The sequence below is a fragment of the Loxodonta africana genome, chromosome 22 (assembly GCF_030014295.1).
Source record: "Loxodonta africana isolate mLoxAfr1 chromosome 22, mLoxAfr1.hap2, whole genome shotgun sequence".
NCBI lineage: Eukaryota > Metazoa > Chordata > Mammalia > Proboscidea > Elephantidae > Loxodonta > Loxodonta africana.
In genome coordinates, this window is record NC_087363.1 from 31,350,763 (window position 1) to 31,369,262 (window position 18,500).

Below are 18,500 nucleotides of genomic sequence, written 5' to 3' on the forward strand. Positions count from 1 at the left end.
GGAGGGGACTGGACAGTGGGCTGGAGAGAGATGCTGATGAAGAGCGAGCTACTTGTGTCAGGTGGACACTTGAGACTGTGTTGGCATCTCCTGTCTGGAGGGGAGATAGGAGGGTAGAGAGGGTTAGAGGCTGGCAAAACGGTCACGAAAGGAGAGACCGGAAGGAGGGAGAGGGCTGACTCATTAGGGGGAGAGTAAATGGGAGTGTGTAGCAAGGTGTATATAAGCTTATATGTGAGAGACTGACTTGATTTGTAAACTTTCACTTAAAGCACAATAAAAATTATTAAAAAAAAGATGAGAAGGCTAGGGAGGATGGGGTAGCTAGATTAATGGAAACAGAACAACTAAAATGGAAATAACGACAATGCTGATACATTGTGAAGAATGTAACTGCCACTGAATAATATGTACTGAAATTGTTACATGAGAATCTAATTTCCTGTGTAAACTCTCACCAAAAACAAAATAATAATAATAATAAAAAAGATCACTGATCACACACATAAAAAAAAACACACAGGGTGAGAAAACATGTAAAAGTGGTGTGAGCTAAGGGCCATGAGCCCACTCAAGGCAGCTCCTGAGCGTGAGGGTGAGACCTTGTTACAGGTCTCGAGACTGGGGAGGAAACAGGGTCCTACAGGTGATGAGATTGCCCAGGATCTAGTGCTGGCTGGTGAGGTTGCCCTCTGCAGCCACAGGTCCCACAGGACCCACGGGACCCATACTGCTTCCTCTTGAGATAATTGGACCAAGCATGTACTTAGTTGAGGAAGAGCTGGGCTTACCTGTGCAAAACCACAGAAAAGCACCAAGGGCAGCCCTCCTCTGCACCTTCTAGAAGCTCCCTCTTGCATGAACAGGAGAGAGGTGGACTCCAGCATTAGCAGTTTTTTGATGAGAAGTTCTGCTCTCCACCCAGAGCTAGTGTAACTTCCATGGTCGCTGCGATGTCACTGTAATGAAGAATATGGATAGGCAAATATAGATGAGCTAATTAACCTTGAGCATTAATGAATATAATCCTGTTTAAGGTGTTTAAAAATATAAGGATAATATAAAGATGTTTAAAGTGTTGCCTAAGTAAGCTGCTGGGTTTTTTTTTGTTTTTGTTTTTCACAGAAGCTGTGTAAAACCCAAGTGAAGAGCACCTGTAAACCCTGCCTCGGTCCTCATTTCCTGTTATGTCCCTGTCAGTAATCACCTCACAAGGCTTGGGGTGGAAAATAGATAATTAGCGTGAGGCTGTGGGAGAAGCTTCCACGACAGAGGGTTTTTCATTCTTATGTACAATTCCAGTGTGATGGGAAGTCAGGAGAGATCAAAACAAGACCACAGCTTGTCGGCGGTTTACATTTTTGCTCATTTGACTCTTTATTAGGCAATAGTTGCTTGTGTGTCTTTTATGTGACTTTAGCTGTAATAACCGTAGCAGCATCCTAATTATTATAAAAATTATTGAGGCCTCTAAATCAACTTTGATTACAACATAGCCAAGGAAAATCTATTAGAAACCTCGGGCTCCACAGGAACACAAGATGGAAGCATTAGATAGTAGTGCAAGAGTGCTCGCCTTCGGGGCATCGCTTTCCCCCTCTGTGCAGATATCCTGGGCTGTGCATTTCTAATGCGAACGAGCAGGTTTGCCTGTTTGCATGCGTGAAAACTCAAATGGAAAAGCTCCTCTCTGAGCCCTCAGGTTGTTAATTTACCCTCCCAGTAGTTTCTGTACTCCATACCGACCAAGAACTTAAAAGGGTAACTTAACTATCACGGCTGCTTATTCACTTCACCCACATCTTATCACAAACCATATCTGAACAACAGTTTCCCAAAAATGACTTCATCTGACCCATCTACAGAAATTTTGTGCTTCTTTGGCTCTTTTAGTATAGGGAAATTTGTTTATAATTAGCACAGGAAACACCTTTCTGATTATGAGACCACTTTACAGATGCCTCGGCTTCCATTTCTAAAACACTATGAGAAAAAGGTCTAAAGTACCATTACACCATTTATTTAGTTGTTTTTGTCGCTCCAACGGACAAACATCATCCTTTATAAGGAAGTAACATATGGGAGTGGGGCCCCCCCTAGGGTCGTTTAGCAGTGCATCCTCTTTGAGTGACTACAGGACCGAATATGGCGGCCACAAAATCAGTCGCTCTACTTTGTTGATTGCAGGCTACAGGCCCTTGACCACCACCGTCAGCCTTTCATTTCCCTCGTCCTTGTCCCTTCTAGCCTCTACCAGAAGATGCAGCCAACCTCCTCCAGCAGATTCTCAGAAAAGCAGTGCAGAGTCCGGAGAGCAGAGATAAGAGGAGCCTGCCCCACTGGGCCAGACCGTGGGGAAAGTAGCTCATTTCTGTGTGTGTGTATTTGTTCATCTGTTCTCCTTTGCCAGACACTGCTATATGCTATTGATTTTATGCTGAATGAAACTCTGATAATAAAGTTGGTAGAAGAAAAGACAGAAAATGAGGGCTTTGGGAAGGATGAGGTTGTTTTCTTAGTTTCCTCTTTCTCAGTTTTATAAAGAATTTACAAAAGAGGCAAATGATATACTTAGGCGTTTATGTCATTTGTGAGGTCAAAGTTATGATATAGTGATAGTGATGATTCCAACATCAGTTTTTTTCTTTTTCAGTTACAGTTCTGGTTGTGACAGGTTTCCATGGGGGAGGTAAACATTCACATGTTGGGCTATGGTTGTCAGAGCTGGCCCAGTTTATCATGCTTAACGTGATGTTGCTAGGCTAGCAACTCCAAAGCACTCGGTTGCCTAACAGAATCACAGCCTCAAATCACATAATTTGTCTGAACTGGACTGGCTTTCCCTTTTGTCACCATCTGTAATGGTCAACTGTTGCCACAATAATGCTGTATAACCAGTCATTTCAAAACTCTGGGGAATATAGGAAAAAGCAATTATTTCCTGACCATGTAATTGCAGGTCATCCGGGTTCAGCTGGTCTAGGCGTGGCTCTAGCCCTCAAGTTGGGCTCAGCTCTGTTCCAGGTGTCTCTCATTCTCCGGGGTGAGTGGGCTACTCAGGATGAGATCTTCTCACGGCAGTGCCAGCGCACAAAAGGCCAAACCCAACCCTGCGAGTACTTTCTAGGCTTCTGCTTGTGTCTTATCTACTAACATCCCACTGTCCAAATCAATCCACCAGGCCAAGCCCCTAATCAAGGACCTGGGAAGTATGTCTATCCACTGTGAGCCCAACACAAGTCATAGGGCCAAGTCCAAGTGAGTATTTGTTGAAAAATAATATAAACTGCCACACCATTGCAGGGCCTGGCCACATAAGGCAAATCTCCTGTCAGTCTGCTTGTTCCTCCCTTGCTGCTTGTGTTGAGACACAGCCCTGCCTACATTCAAGAGCTTTAATGCCTTGGTGGTGTTACCACAGTGTTTGGAGGAGAATAAAGCACATCAGAGAACAGGATAGCCACTTAATCAAGAGGGAATAGCAGTTATGCCGTGTGGCCTGGTGTACTCCCAGCAGTGGGATGGTACAACAGCCATGGAAATTGGAGGATGGCTGGTTTCATACTCAACTTAGGAACCACTGTCTTACTCCTCTTCCCAGCTGCACTGTTGTGCATGTGTTTTTCTCTTCTGCTTGCCTCTCATTTCCTTTAAAAGGAAAGAAAACCTTGTCCCTTTGTCCCCTATGCACCTACCCCAACCCTGTACAGTGTTACAAAAGACTCCCAGTGAAAACACATAGAATGACAGAAACTTCAGCACAGGATCCAAAGTGGTTACCAGTATATGAAACTGGACTTATTTTCATATCATTTTAATCCTAACACCTTAGAGATGAAAAAACTCACAGACCATCTAGTCCACCGCTATCAATAGAACTTTCTGCGATGACTGAAATGTTCTATATCTGTGCTAATACAGTAGCCACGAGCCACAAGGGGGTATTGAACACTTCAAAATGTGTCTAGTGCCACTAGATATTAATTTTATTTACCTTTAATTCATTTATGAATTTAAATATCCACATGTGGCTGTTGTTAGTTGCTGTTGACTTGGTTCTGACTCATGGCAACCTTATGTATAACAGAACAAAACATTGCCCAGTCCTGTGCTATCTTAATTATCGTTGGTACGTTTGAGTCCATCGTTGTGACTATTGTCAACCCATTTCACTGAGGGTTTCCCTCGTTTTCGCTGACCTGCTTCACCAAGCAGGATGTCCTTTTCTAACAGTTGGTCTTTCCTGATGACGTGTCCAAAGTACGAGAGCAAAAGGATCACCATCCTTGCTTCTAAGCATTCTAGCTGTATTTCTTCTAAGATTGATTTGTTTGTTCTTCTGGCAGTCTACAGTATATTCAGTATTCTTCTCCAGCACCACAGTTCAAATGCATCAATTCTTTTTCTGTCTTTATTTATTTATTTTGTCCAGCTTTTGCTTGCATATGAGGCAATTGAAAAGACCATAGCTTGGGTCAGGTGCACCTTAGTCCTCAAAGTGACTATGTTAGACGTCACAGAGCTAGTTAATCCCATTTTCGTCCAGAGTAGATATCCGTAGATATTTCTCAAATGAATGAATGAAAAAAAGAGAGATGTCCCCCACCCAAGGCCACAAGGCAACTCATGGCAAAGCCAAAATAAAAATAAGACCCCGAGACCCTGGACAGGCCAGCCTGGGCACTTCCTGCACGCCACATCCCTTCCTGAGGGCCTAGATTTGTTTGCACTAGTTTGAGCTTACCTCTGTACTTTTAACCTTCTAAAAATATCTCAACTCCTAGGGAAAAAAAAAAAAAGAACAGAGAAAGAAACAAAACTATTTTTCTGTCTTTGGTAATTTGAAGGGTGAGCATTAAAACCTCAATCAAACATCAAATAATTTTTACACAGTAGAAATAATATATACTTTCCATCCAAATTAAAACACACGCTCCCAGCAATTTAATTATGCAAATATGATACAAGTGGCAGCGAAACAGTGTTAAAGGGAAAGAATGAAGATTGATAAGCTAAAATTTCCAGGGACATTTTCCTTTTTAATTTCCTCTTTTGGTTAATATTATGCTGATTTTCATGGACTGCTTCGGTGGGTGCTCTATTTCTTTGTGATAAGTGCTCCTACAAATTTATGCAAATAATATTAATCACTGTTGAGAAACGCAGCAGCCATTACCATCCCTACTGCCCACAAGTGTTAGACAACAGTAATAGATGTATCTTTAGTTATGAATATGATTAAATACATTGGTAAGCAAAGCTGCTGTGTTCAGACAGATTTGTTTTTCCTCTAGTTGCGTGAAGATGCAACTGTAGAAAGGTGTCCCATAGCAAAAATGGAAAAGTAGATAGAGATGGTCTTCCCCCCACCTCATCAGAGGCCTGCCGTCCCACCTGGCCCTTACAGTCAGGAACTCTGCCTTAGGGCTGGTCCTTCAGAAGCAGCCCCTGAGATCAGCATCTGGGTGCAAATGGTTTATTGAGGAAGTACTCTCAGTGGAGACCAATAAGGGAGTGGAAAGAGCAGGACAGAGAAGAGGGGGAAGCAAGCAAGGGGGTGACCTCAGGAAGAGCCCTGCGGAGGTGGCTTCAGCCTGACTCCACAGAAAATGCCTCAGATTTTGTCCCCAGTACAAAGGCAGAGGACTGAGCTTTCATACTTGCACTGTAGTTGGTGATTGACCGAGGGCCCCTCATGGGACATAAATCCCCAGGCATTTGCAGCTCTCTGGGTGTGTGGGCAGGGTAGATCCAGTTGTCTGAGGGCAGTCTTCTGAAGAGAGCCACAGTCGCAGGCCCACGGAGAGGGGCACAAACCAAAAAACCAAGTCGATTCTGACTCGTAGCGACCCTGTAGAAACTGCCCCATAGAGTTTCCAAGGAGTGCCTGATGGATACGAACTGCCGACCTTTTCGTTAGCAGCTGTACTTCTTAATGACTATGCCGCCAGGGTTTCCAAATGAGGTCCAACAGGTTTGGGTAGACCACTGGCAGTGTCCGCCACCCCAGGAACCCCTCAGGCCCTGCCCACAGCTGGGAGTTCCCACCATGCCAGGCTTCCCACCAGAGCACACCAGATCGCTCCCTTGGAGTCTTCCTGAGGGACTGGAGAACTAACAGAAATTGTATCAAGGCAAAATAGGATTTTTATCACAGTTTTATTCCTTCTGATCCCATTGGTATTTTAACAATAGTCTTCAGAGTCTTAAAGCAGAGTAGGGTGGGCAGCAGAGGGAATTTGTAGCAAGGCCAGTGGGGAAGGTGCTCAGATCAGGTGAGCTACTCACAGGTAAGGCCTGCTAATAAAGCACCCACATAATCCAGAAATTAATGTTTGTTTTTTCTTTTTCTGAGAATTCTTTATGAAACCAAGGGACGCTGTAGTGATTCTTGCCTTGTCACGGCCAGAATTTTCAGGGCTTGATCTCTAAGCAGCAGAGATAGCTCCTAGCAGGCCCTCACAGACCGGGGAAGGGAAGCTGGAATTCCAGGTGCCAGGTACCCTGAGGTCGAAGCACTCAGGTCCTAGTGGAGAGAAATTGGAGCCCCAGCCCTTTCTCTCTTCTTATTTACTTCCTTTCAAAGAAGGTGTTTCTCTGAAAGTCTCTCTCTGCAAACCAGTAATGTTATTTTGAAGGTGAACATAAAAGCCCTCTTGGCAAAGAAATTACTTTGTTCCATTTGAGAAACCTCTCTGCCTTTGAGAGAAGAGAGGGTTTGGGGCTGTGAAAACTTGATTAGCTCCCTCGTTGTCTTTCCCTCTGGGTTTCAGTGAGGACGGCTAGGCGGAAAGGCTCACTCCTTCTCCCCGTGGCTGTCCATGTCCTCTCTCCCGTGGATGCCAGACTGTTCCCTAACTGAAGAACTTTTTCAAGGGCTGCCATGTCCAGAGCTGCCAGAAATTCTGCCATTTCTATTAGGGTGGAAAATGCAGAGGACTGAGCTTAGGGCTTGGGCAGTGGAAGCGGAACCAGATGCGGATTTACTGACTCTGGTTGAGGCCAGGTCTGCCACGAAATGGCTGTGCAGATTGCACACTGTGAAATGAGGACAGCAGCCCCTCAGCACATTGTTCCAGGGTATATTATGAACTGCTAAGTATGTGTAATTTTAGTGGGCGGGGTGGCAAGGGAGGTGCATTTGGGACCTCAGGGTTCCCTGTGCATGTGTGGATGCGTGTGTATGTGTGTGGGTGCATATATGTGTGTGTGTGGCTATGAGTGTTCATACATGTGTTTTTCTAACCCAGCAGGTGTGGTTGGTATTGATTGTTACCCCTCAGGTACCAGCCCTTCCCCCACTCTCCACACCACCCTGCAGAACAGGGAAGGTGAGGATCCTCCTTCCAGGCAGCACCAATGACGGGGAGATGACAATGACTCTTGTGTCTGAACACCTTCCCCCAACCCCTACAAGGGGCCTGTCAAAATAGTATCAACTTTAATTTATCGAAGTTTTCAGACTTCTTATTTTTAAATAAATCTAATAAGTATGGACTGTATAGTAGCACTTTGCAGCCCAGAAATGTAAAGTTCAACATAAAATTGAATCATCATTAGGATTTTGAGTCCTAAGACCTGCATTCGAGACCTGGATTTGCTGTTGACTCATTATGTGGCAAGTATCCTCTCTGAGCCTCAGTTTCCCCACTAGAAAATGGAACTAACACCCAAGGAGAAGGATTGTTGCGAGAATGAAGTAAGATAGCATTAGAAAAATCCTTGTGACCTGGAAAGCACTCCTCATATAGAGTTAATGTCATCGTCACCTTAGTGAAGCTGTCTGGAGCTGCAGTGGACACCCACGCTTTAGAGACGAGGAGACAGAAGCCTGGGTTGGTGTAGAACACCCCCAGGGCCCCCCAGAATGTTACTGACATGGGAGTGCATGCTTCCTGTCCAGTGTGTCCCAAGTGCTCCAGATGGACGGCAGCGGTCACTGTGGCCTCCCAGGCTGCGTGCAGACCTGTTGCCCAGGAGGCCAGACTCTGCCCCTAATTCAAACTAAGGCTCTGTAGGTGCAAGTGCCTGAAGACCCACCTCAAGGAGTAGTTGGCACAGCCAAAGAAGGGATAAAAATGGGCATTTGTAGAGGGAGTGGGAGTGGGCTTTGGGGTGAAATAGTGGCATTTCAGACATTGTCTTCCAGCACCTTTGCACCAGCCCCATGCCTGTCTATACAGTAAGCTGTCTCCTTAAACCTGAAATGCACCAGTTTCTTCCCCTGAGATTCTGTGAAAAGCCATGGACTTCTGGGCTTTTCCAGAGGAGATGACACAGAACAGACTCCCATAGAGCACTCCTCTGTCACATTTTTTATCCCAAAGCTGGACCCCAGTAACATTGGAGAGTATTTCAGAAGCAGCTTAAAGTTCTCCCATCATCATTTTCTGTTACCTTTTCCTGTAAGTCTTACTCTTATTATGAGAGGGCCTGTTATTACATGGAGTCCCTGCGTGGTGCAAACAGTTAACACACTGGGCTGTTAACTCAAAGGTTGGAGGTTCAAGTCCAACCAGAGGCACCTTGGAAGAAAGACCTGGCAATCTATTGCCAAAAAATCAGCCATCGAAAGCGCTATGGAACATAGTTGTTCTCTGACACACACGGGGTCGCCATGAGTCAAAGTTGACTTGACAGCAACTTGATAGTCTTTATGCTGTTTTCTTAGAGCTTTTGTTCCCAGTTTGCTGTGGTACAGAAAGCATTTTGCCTCCAGGAGTAGTTCACTGTTGTTGCGTTCCTGATGGCAGTACTGTGGTGCTATCGAGAGAGAGGACTCAGCCTGTTGCAGGGGACAGTGAACTGAGCCCGATTCTCTGCTTGCCCTTCCCACCTGTTAAATGAAGGAAGAGCTTATGTTCTTCATGGCAAAGACTCTATCTGCAGTTCAGCCCTTAGAGCTTGTTTCTTCTTCCTTCTCTCTCTCCCTCTGTATTTATTGGAAGGCCTTGTTCTAGAACAGGTTTAAAATGGCTTTTGGCACAGTTTCTGCTGTTTTCAGGTTATGTGTGTCTGTAAAAGGCTGTAGAGCATTTTTTATTCGAGCTGCCTTGTGTTACTGTGTTCCTTTCTATTTTTCGCATATTCCTTAGGGGCTGTGAGGATGAACACTTTTTATATCTAAAGAAATAACTTGAGATGAAAATATTGGTGATATTCAAAGACTAAGTAAAGAATATCCTTTCTTTGTTTCTTTGTCCTGGTGACATTCTACATAATAAAACTTCTTAAGAATTCTGAAATTTGAAGGCAACACCCTGAAATTCCTTATGCCTCCAGGGTATACCCGTTTTGTAATCAGTTTCCGTAATACGGGTTACCATTATGCACAGTATTCTTTAACGAAATAGCTGTTTGCCTACCCTCATTATAGGCCATACTTTTCTTATAACCTTGTATCAGTCGTGGTCGTGGCTTTTTTCCAAGCAGGAAAAGTCTTTAATTTTATCTTACTATTTCTTATATATTTTTCATCAGAAGAAAGTTAGCCACCACTAAGATAACATTTTTGTAGCTTCCAACCCCATTAAATTTGGTGATGATATGAAGTATGAAGATGGAGATATTCTCACCTAAGTAAATGGAATTAGTTAAGTAAGTGGAAACGGAGATTGGTAAATATCCAGAGTTGCTGATGATTCCTGTCGTCAGTCTTTAAATCCCAGGTCTTGAAATGTGATTTTTCACGTCTTTACTATGAAGTCAACCAGCATTGAACGACCTGTGCCTTAGTTCCTAACTCAAATTAAGTTAACTCAGAACCCCACTTTTAAAGAGAATACTTAAGACTATTGTTTCAAGACTTAGTTTTGTCCATTCTTCTTGTCTTACAAAGAACACTGTTAAAAAGAAGGAATCATGTACAGTTGTTAAAATCACTTTTTAAAAATCAATTTAGAATTGTAAAAGTTTTGTTTCTTTGTGTTACTTTCATGTTTTAACCAGCAGTTCTGTGTAAATACCAATTTACCTTTCTTAACCCTCAACTCTATACATTTCCCTCCTGCCTTAAATCCTCTGTCCCCAGGACAGGGGCCATCTTTTCAGCAGTCCCTTTTCCCTCCAGTCATAACATTGCACGGCAGTTTGTGCCCCGTTCAGCTCTTAGACTTTGTCTAAGCTGTCTTCTTTGTCTCTGCTCCTTCAAAGGACGAGTTACAGCATAAGTTAATGAAATACGAAACTTTTTTTGCACTCCATGTAGTTAGTTCCCTTCCACAAACAGGCAAATACGCTCTCACATATGAATGTACACCTTCCACATATCTTTCTTTAGGCAGTAAACTTCAAAGACCTAGAATGCTTTCATTGCTTCAAAGGTCTGTAGCCACACAAGAGGACTTTCTGCCCCCCATTTGGAGAGCGTGGCAGTGGGGGGCAGAGGCGGAGCCAGCAGAGAAGAGCATCTGCAGAGCAGCGCTCAGCTTAGAGTGTAGCTCCCCGTGGCTCACTTTTTATATATCTTCTTAGACAGGCACGAAACCGCCAAAGATGCTTACAGCAGGCACATTGATTTAAAAAAAAAAAAACAGAAAAAAAATTATGACCTAAACAGGAAACTAGCCCATTTTAAAAATCCTCTAGGGTCATCGTTGTTGTTGTGTGCCATTGAGTCTGACTCATAGTGACCCTATAGGATAGAGTAGAACTGCCCCATAGGGTTTCCAAGGAATGGCTGGTAGATTTGAACTGCAAACCTTTTGGTTAGCTGCCTGGGCTCTTAACCACTTCTGGAAGGAACCTAGGATATCAGGTGGGACACCCTGTCTTTGTAGCTAAAAGCTGAGGATGACAGGGAGAAATAAAGAAATGAGGAGCTAATCGAACCTTAGGAGACTTAACAGGCCTCCACTTTAGAGTAGATAAGGTAGATTCTCAACCCAACTCACAGAAATCATTTTAACAAAGACTTCTGTAGGTTAAGCCCCTTCCACTTTGCAACCCCTTTCACAAACAGACCATGTTGAGCCCTCTTCCCATCACCATAGCAACACACATCTCATAACAATGACTAGAAGAGAAGAAGCAACCTCACACGTGACCTTCTCCTGCCCCCGGTTTTGCTCATGTTTTTTCCCTTGATTGTCCTGTCCCACAAATTTTTATTGTCCTCCCAAGATCTTGACATCTTATGATGAATAGTGCCTGACCATTAGAACAAGAAAACAAGGTCTGTGGGCTTTAATAAGCACAAAGTATTTCACTTAGACCAGTGGTTCCCAGGTACCAATCTGTGGTCTACCTGCTTTGGAGTCCCTTAAACTGCAGTCCAGACCAGCTGAATTAGTCTCCAGTCATGGGGCCCAGGAATCTGTGCTCTTAAGCTTCCCACTGATTCCAGTGTGCTGCAAGATTTGCCAACCTTGGTTTGTTTTATACTACGGTGTCCTCAACAGCCAGCATCCCAACCCTGCCTATACATCCTATCAAGAAAATAGGTGAAAAGTGAACCTTGCCAGAATCACAAGAGGAAACAGCCATAAGTGTCTCAGACAAAGAGAAAGGAAGACGGTTACAAGTAGCTCTGTCCTCAAGTAGACATGCAGGGTTTCAGAACTAAAAAAGTACCATACACCAAGGCAAAGAAAGTCATTTGGGCCAAGGTATGAACCATTTGCTAACTTCCACTCCCTCTATAAGGATCCCTGGTGGTGCACCTGTTAAGTGCTCAGCTGCTAACCGAAAGGTTGGCAGTTCAAACCCACCCAGCATCTCCATGGTAGAAAGACCTGGTGATCTGTACCAATAAAGGCTGCAGCCTAGAAAACCCTATGGGGCAGTCCTGCTCTGTCACATGGGGTCGCTATGAGTTGAAAATCGACTTAACAGCATCTAACAACAACAACAACAGCTCTTCCTAAGCAGATACCCAGCATAGATCCCACAATTCTGACTGTGTATCCAACTTCCCAGCACTTATTTTTCAGCGATTTCCAGTGCATCTCCATTGAAAGGAACATAACCAGTATCACAGGCACAGACAGAAATGAGTGGAAGCTATGAAGCAGCGCTTCCTCTCTGTGAGTGCAGGTGTGTTGAGGCTATGTGCACCAGGTTGGGTTTTGCTGCTATACCATTAACTCCACAGATCCCACTGGCAACCAGTTTGGATCATGAAAGTGTCCGAGTCACACTTATCTCCATGTTTGAATTCAGTGACTTCATCTGAAATATCTATAGATGATACCCTTGTATTTTATTCTGGAAAGATTCTTGTTATCCAGAAATAATGTCATCGTGCCCCCTGGATCTCAATGCACAATGCTTTGCTTAGAAAGAAGAGTCATTTCCAAAATTCCAGATGAGATGACTAGAAAATATTTTTAAAGATTGGTTTAAAGGTATTAAAACTTGGTACCAACCTTTTTAAAGAAAGGATCTTAAACTCCGTTTATCTTGGGCGCTGCACCACCTGGCCATTCAGGCAGAGCAGTGCAGACTTTGCACTGGTGGGTCCATTGAGCAGCTGAGATTTCTGTCTTCCAACCAAGGCTGCACTCAAGAGGATGGGAAGCTGTGAAACGCTGTCCTTTTGTAGCACTAAGTGTCATTAACTACAGTGAACTCAAGTGAGTCGTGCTTGGACTAGACTGTGTTCAAGAATTTTCCTAAAATCATTTGAATGCTTGATTGGAATTCACCTATGTTGATCTGCTTTGTAATAGGTGCTTCCTGGAGTAGGTCAGCTTTGAAATGAAAATGTGGGAGTCTTGGTTTGTGTTTTGCATTTTTCTCTTGTCTGGAGAGCTTCTGCTTACTGAAGGAATCATCCCTACTGCTCTTAGCTTTCCAGTGCAAAAGAAAGACTCGTGAGCTTTTAAGATCTGACATTCCAAGGGCTTACTGTCACTTAATCGTGATCTTATACTCCTGTAACATATACACTTCCACGTTTTGTGTTTAAGAACAATTTAATTTATCATAAAAGCTATATGTACTTTTATAGAAAGCTTGGAAATGGAAATGGAAAGAAAAATTTACCATATTCCCGGATAATTATTGGTTATAACTTTGGTATATTTGTTTCTAATCTTATACATACTCATTCCAAAATAACAAATATTCCTTAATCACTTGCTCTTTATAAGGTACTATGGAAGAATCAAAGTTATTGATGGTCAAACAGTGATCAGCTGAATTATTAGGGAGCCCACACTAAATAATCCAAGTAATTAAACAGAAAGTGCTAGGAAACTTGCCTTGAATAACTTTAGTGATCCCACGAGTTTAGCAAAGATTTTTGGGTAGTGATGAGAAAATCAGATTTCAGAGACAAAGTTTATGTCTACCTCGAATTTTCAAAATACTTAAGAAATTGTGTAAGTAAACAAAAAAAACTAAGACACTGAGGAATCCTAAATGACATTGTGATACTTCTGATACCCTGGGGCTGGGAATGTGGACAGGAAGTAAAGAGTGCAGGACTAATCTTTTTTCTTCTGCTTGTTATTTTTTTTCCCAAGAATCTAAAGGCAAGGGATTAATATTAAACAGTAAGATTTTATTCTATAGTGGTACACATTACTATTGTAAGACCACTCCATTTTCTTTGGGTACTTGGAGTAGATTAGCTTAAAAAAAAAAAAAAAAAATTTTTTTTTTTTTAGCTGTTAAGAGCCCTAGAGTGCATGCCCAGTTTGAATTGATTTGCCCAAATGTTTCTGCTCCCTTGATGAGCCCCTTACATGCGTCACTGCTGTGCCATTTCCTCAATTGTTGGTCTAAAGAAGCTCCCTGCCCCCAGGTGGTCAGTCTTGCCTGACTTGCATCCAGACTAACCAGCTCTCTTACCTTAATGAATGCTTGCAAGCCAGACTAAAAGAGCTAACAGATACCTAAGTTGGCTCGGGGGCAAATCCCTTCTTTGACCCAAATGGCCACTGTGGCTGAAAGAGTTCATTAGAGCGTTCAGTAATAAATAGCCCAAGAGTGCAGTACTAGAGGTACTAGAGGCCGCTCTGGTGCTTTCATGAGATGTATGTGTGTTAACTGAGCAGACCGTTTAGTCTCTGGGAAACTGCAATGCCTGGTGCTGGACTGTAGATCCCATGTGACTCCTTGCAGAGACTGGCAGGATAGGCTACTCCTCCTGGCCTCTCTGCCTTCCTTTGGCCTCCCCACTGGTTCCTCTCTGACCTGTGTAGCCAGTGTGAAATGACAGTATGGCTTAGTAAAAACCCACAATCCAGACTACTTCTGTGTGGTCCTGGCTGGGCTATTCCCTTAGGTTTAGCTCTGTCTACCCTGAACTCTTGTGAGGCCCAAGTGATATTATGGATATAAAAGGCCTTTTCAACCACAAAGTGCTGGGACCTTGAGGGAGGGCCCTTTGGGCTTTTTAGATGATTTAGGTGTGAACAAGGCTTCTTAATCCGTGATTTGGCTCTGAGCCTCTGACTGCCCAGCCACTCTTCACCGTGATGATGCAGACGCTTCATACAGCATTATTGTTTGATTCTGTAACTGCATTTCCCTGCTTACCTGGGCTCCCTGAACCCTTATTCCTGCATGGAGTTTGTATGAGAGTAGGAGAGTAGTTAGGTCTGTCTTAACTATGGTTTTGCCTATAAGAGCTGCCTAGGTAAGCATTGCCTGAGGAACTGGGATGGTATGTGAGCTGTGGCCAGCCTTGGGAAGTGCCCAACCACGCTCAGATTGTCGGATAATTTTTAAACTCAAAAAAGGAAGTTAGGAAGGCGGAGCCAAGATGGCGGACTAGGCAGACGCTACCTCGGATCCCTCTTACAACAAAGACACGGAAAAACAAGTGAATCGATCACATACATAACAATCTACGAACCCTGAACAACAAACACGGATTTAGAGACGGAGAACGAACTAATAGGGGAAGCAGCGATTGTTTCCAGAGCCTGGAGCCAGCGTACCAGTCAGGTACGGCACAAGCACAGAGAGCTGCTCCACCCGCCTGAACTAACCCCGGGAGGGGGACCAGCCGGTTCCACGGGCGGCGTGGGATGCAGCCGGTAGGAGAAGTCCCCGGGAGGCAGTGACTGGTCTTGGAGCAGAAAGAGCAATGTCCGAGCGGGGAAACCGTCCTGCAGGGATTTGGACTGGACACAGGTACGGCATAAACACGGAGAGTTGCTCCACCCCCCTGAACTAACCCGGGAAGGGCCCAGCCAGGTCGCGCGGGCGGCGTGGGACGCAGCCGGTAGCAGAAGTCCCCGGGAGGCAGCGACTGGTATTGGAGTGGGGAGAACAGCGTCCCAGCCGGGACACTCGGTCACGGCACAAGCACGGGGAGCTGCTCCACCCATCTGAACTAACCCCGGGAGGAGGCCCAACTGGTTCTCGAGGGCGGAACGGCCACGTGGCTGGAGGGACGAGAAGTCCCCGGGAGGCAGCGACTGATTTTGGAGTTGAGAGTGCACCGTCCCAGTAGGGGAGCCTTGACGCTGGGCATGGGGCTGGAAGCGGAGGATCTGACTGTGACTCCAGCGGGCCAGACCCCACGGGGGCAATCTCCACACAGCCAGCACACATAGGTGATGCGCCCGCGGGAATCTCAGCTATAATAGTCATTCCAAGCAAGACAAGCAACTCTGGCTATATTCTGAGGTGCTACTCTCCTATCTCTCTGTTCCCTCCCCCACCCTCCCCAGGCGGCTTCATTAACATCTGAATAGCCTGAGCCAGAGGGAGAACTCTGATAGGGATCTGACTGCATTTTTTTTTAGTAGATTTTCTGGAAAAACTAGTTTCCCAGTGATGGCTCGGAGACAACAATCCATATCAAACCACTTAAAGAAGCAGACCATGACAGCTTCTCCAACCCCCCAAACAAAAGAATCAAAATCTTTCCCAAATGAAGATACAATCTTGGAATTATCAGATACAGAATATAAAAAACTACTTTACAGAATGCTTAATGATATCACAAATGAAATTAGGATAACTGCAGAAAAAGCCAAGGAACACACTGATAAAAGTGTTGAAGAACTCAAAAAGATTATTCAAGAACATACTGGAAAAATTAATAAGTTGCAAGAATCCATAGAGAGACAACATGTAGAAATCCAAAAGATTAACAATAAAATAACAGAATTAGACAACGCACTAGGAAGTCAGAGGAGCAGACTCGAGCAATTAGAATGCAGACTGGGACATCTGGAGGACCAGGAAATCAACACCAACATAGCTGAAAAAAACTCAGATAAAAGAATTAAAAAAAATGAAGAAACCCTAAGAATTATGTGGGACTCTATCAAGAAGGATAACCTGCAGGTGATTGGAGTCCCAGAACAGGGAGGGGGGACAGAAAACACAGAGAAAATAGTTGAAGAACTCCTGACAGAAAACTTCCCTGACATCATGAAAGACGAAAGGATATCTATCCAAGATGCTCATCGAACCCCATTTAAGATTGATCCAAAAAGAAAAACACCAAGACATATTATCATCAAACTCACCAAAGCCAAAGATAAACAGAAAATTTTAAAAGCAGCCAGGGAGAAAAGAAAGGTTTCCTTCAAGGGAGAATCAATAAGAATAAGTTCTGACTACTCAGCAGAAACCATGCAGGCAAGAAGGGAATGGGACGACATATACAGAACACTGAAGGAGAAAAACTGCCAGCCAAGGATCATATATCCAGCAAAACTCTCTCTGAAATATGAAGGCGAAATTAAGATATTTACAGACAAACACAAGTTTAGAGAATGTGCAAAAACCAAACCAAAGCTACAAGAAATACTAAAGGATATTGTTTGGTCAGAGAACCAATAATATCAGATACCAGCACAACACAAGGTCACAAAACAGAACGTCCTGATATCAACTCAAATAGGGAAATCACAAAAACAAACAAATTAAGATTAATTAAAAAAAATAAATAAATACACATAACAGGGAATCATGGAAGTCAATAGGTAAAAGATCACAATAATCAAAAAGAGGGACTAAATACAGGAGGCATTGAACTGCCATATGGAGAGTGATACAAGGCGATATAGAACAATACAAGTTAGGTTTTTACTTAGAAAAATAGGGGTAAATAATAAGGTAACCACAAAAAGGTATAACAACTCTATAACTCAAGATAAAAACCAAGAAAAACGTAACGACTCAACTAACATAAAGTCAAGCACTATGAAAACGAGGATCTCACAATTTACTAAGAAAAACGCCTCAGCACAAAAAAGTATGTGGAAAAATGAAATTGTCAACAACACACATAAAAAGGCATCAAGATGACAGCACTAAAAACTTATTTATCTATAATTACCCTGAATGTAAATGGACTAAATGCACCAATAAAGAGACAGAGAGTCACAGACTGGATAAAGAAACACGATCCATCTATATGCTGCCTACAAGAGACACACCTTAGACTTAGAGACACAAACAAACTAAAACTCAAAGGATGGAAAAAAGTATATCAAGCAAACAATAAGCAAAAAAGAAGAGGAGTAGCAATATTAATTTCTGACAAAATAGACTTTAGACTTAAATCCACCACAAAGGATAAAGAAGGACACTATATAATGATAAAAGGGACAATTGATCAGGAAGACATAACCATATTAAATATTTACGCACCCAATGACAGGGCTGCAAGATACATAAATCAAATTTTAACAGAATTGAAAAGCGAGATAGATACCTCCACAATTATAGTAGGAGACTTCAACACACCACTTTCGGAGAAGGACAGGACATCCAGTAAGAAGCTCAACAGAGACACGGAAGATCTAATTACAACAATCAACCAACTTGACCTCATTGACTTATACAGAACTCTCCACCCAACTGCTGCAAAATATACTTTTTTTTCTAGTGCACATGGAACATTCTCTAGAATAGACCACATGTTAGGTCATAAAACAAGCCTTTGCAGAGTCCAAAACATCGAAATATTACAAAGCATCTTCTCAGACCACAAGGCAATAAAACTAGAGATCAATAACAGAAAAACTAGGGAAAAGAAATCAAATACTTGGAAAATGAACAATACCCTCCTGAAAAAAGACTGGGTTATAGAAGACATCAAGGAGGGAATAAGGAAATTCATAGAAAGCAACGAGAATGAAAATACTTCCTATCAAAACCTCTGGGACACAGCAAAAGCAGTGCTCAGAGGCCAATTTATATCAATAAATGCACACATACAAAAAGAAGAAAGAGCCAAAATCAGAGAACTGTCCCTACAACTTGAACAAATAGAAACTGAGCAACAAAAGAATCCATCAGGCACCAGAAGAAAACAAATAATAAAAATTAGAGCTGAACTAAATGAATTAGAGAACAGAAAAACAATTGAAAGAATTAACAAAGCCAAAAGCTGGTTCTTTGAAAAAATTAACAAAATCGATAAACCATTGGCTAGACTGACTAAAGAAATACAGGAAAGGAAACAAATAACCCGAATAAGAAATGAGAAGGACCACATCACAACAGAACCAAATGAAATTAAAAGAATCATTTCAGATTATTATGAAAAATTGTACTCTAACAAATTTGAAAACCTAGAAGAAATG

The 18,500-nt window shown here is 43.0% G+C and overlaps 1 protein-coding gene across 6 annotated transcripts in view; it reads left to right on the top strand.

Annotated features, from left to right (window-relative positions):
* ULK4 (unc-51 like kinase 4) overlaps window positions 1-18,500 on the top strand; it is a 646,083-nt gene that overhangs the window by 533,145 nt on the left and 94,438 nt on the right. Inside the window, exon 36 of one of the 6 annotated variants that reach the window (XM_023547842.2) lies at window positions 1,126-17,452. The exons of the other annotated variants lie outside the window; for them this stretch is intronic. Coding sequence (XP_023403610.1) covers window positions 1,126-1,203 — 78 coding nt within the window. The 3' untranslated portion in view covers window positions 1,204-17,452. Of the gene's footprint in view, window positions 1-1,125; window positions 17,453-18,500 lie in introns of those variants that run through there. 6 annotated transcript variants of the gene reach the window in all.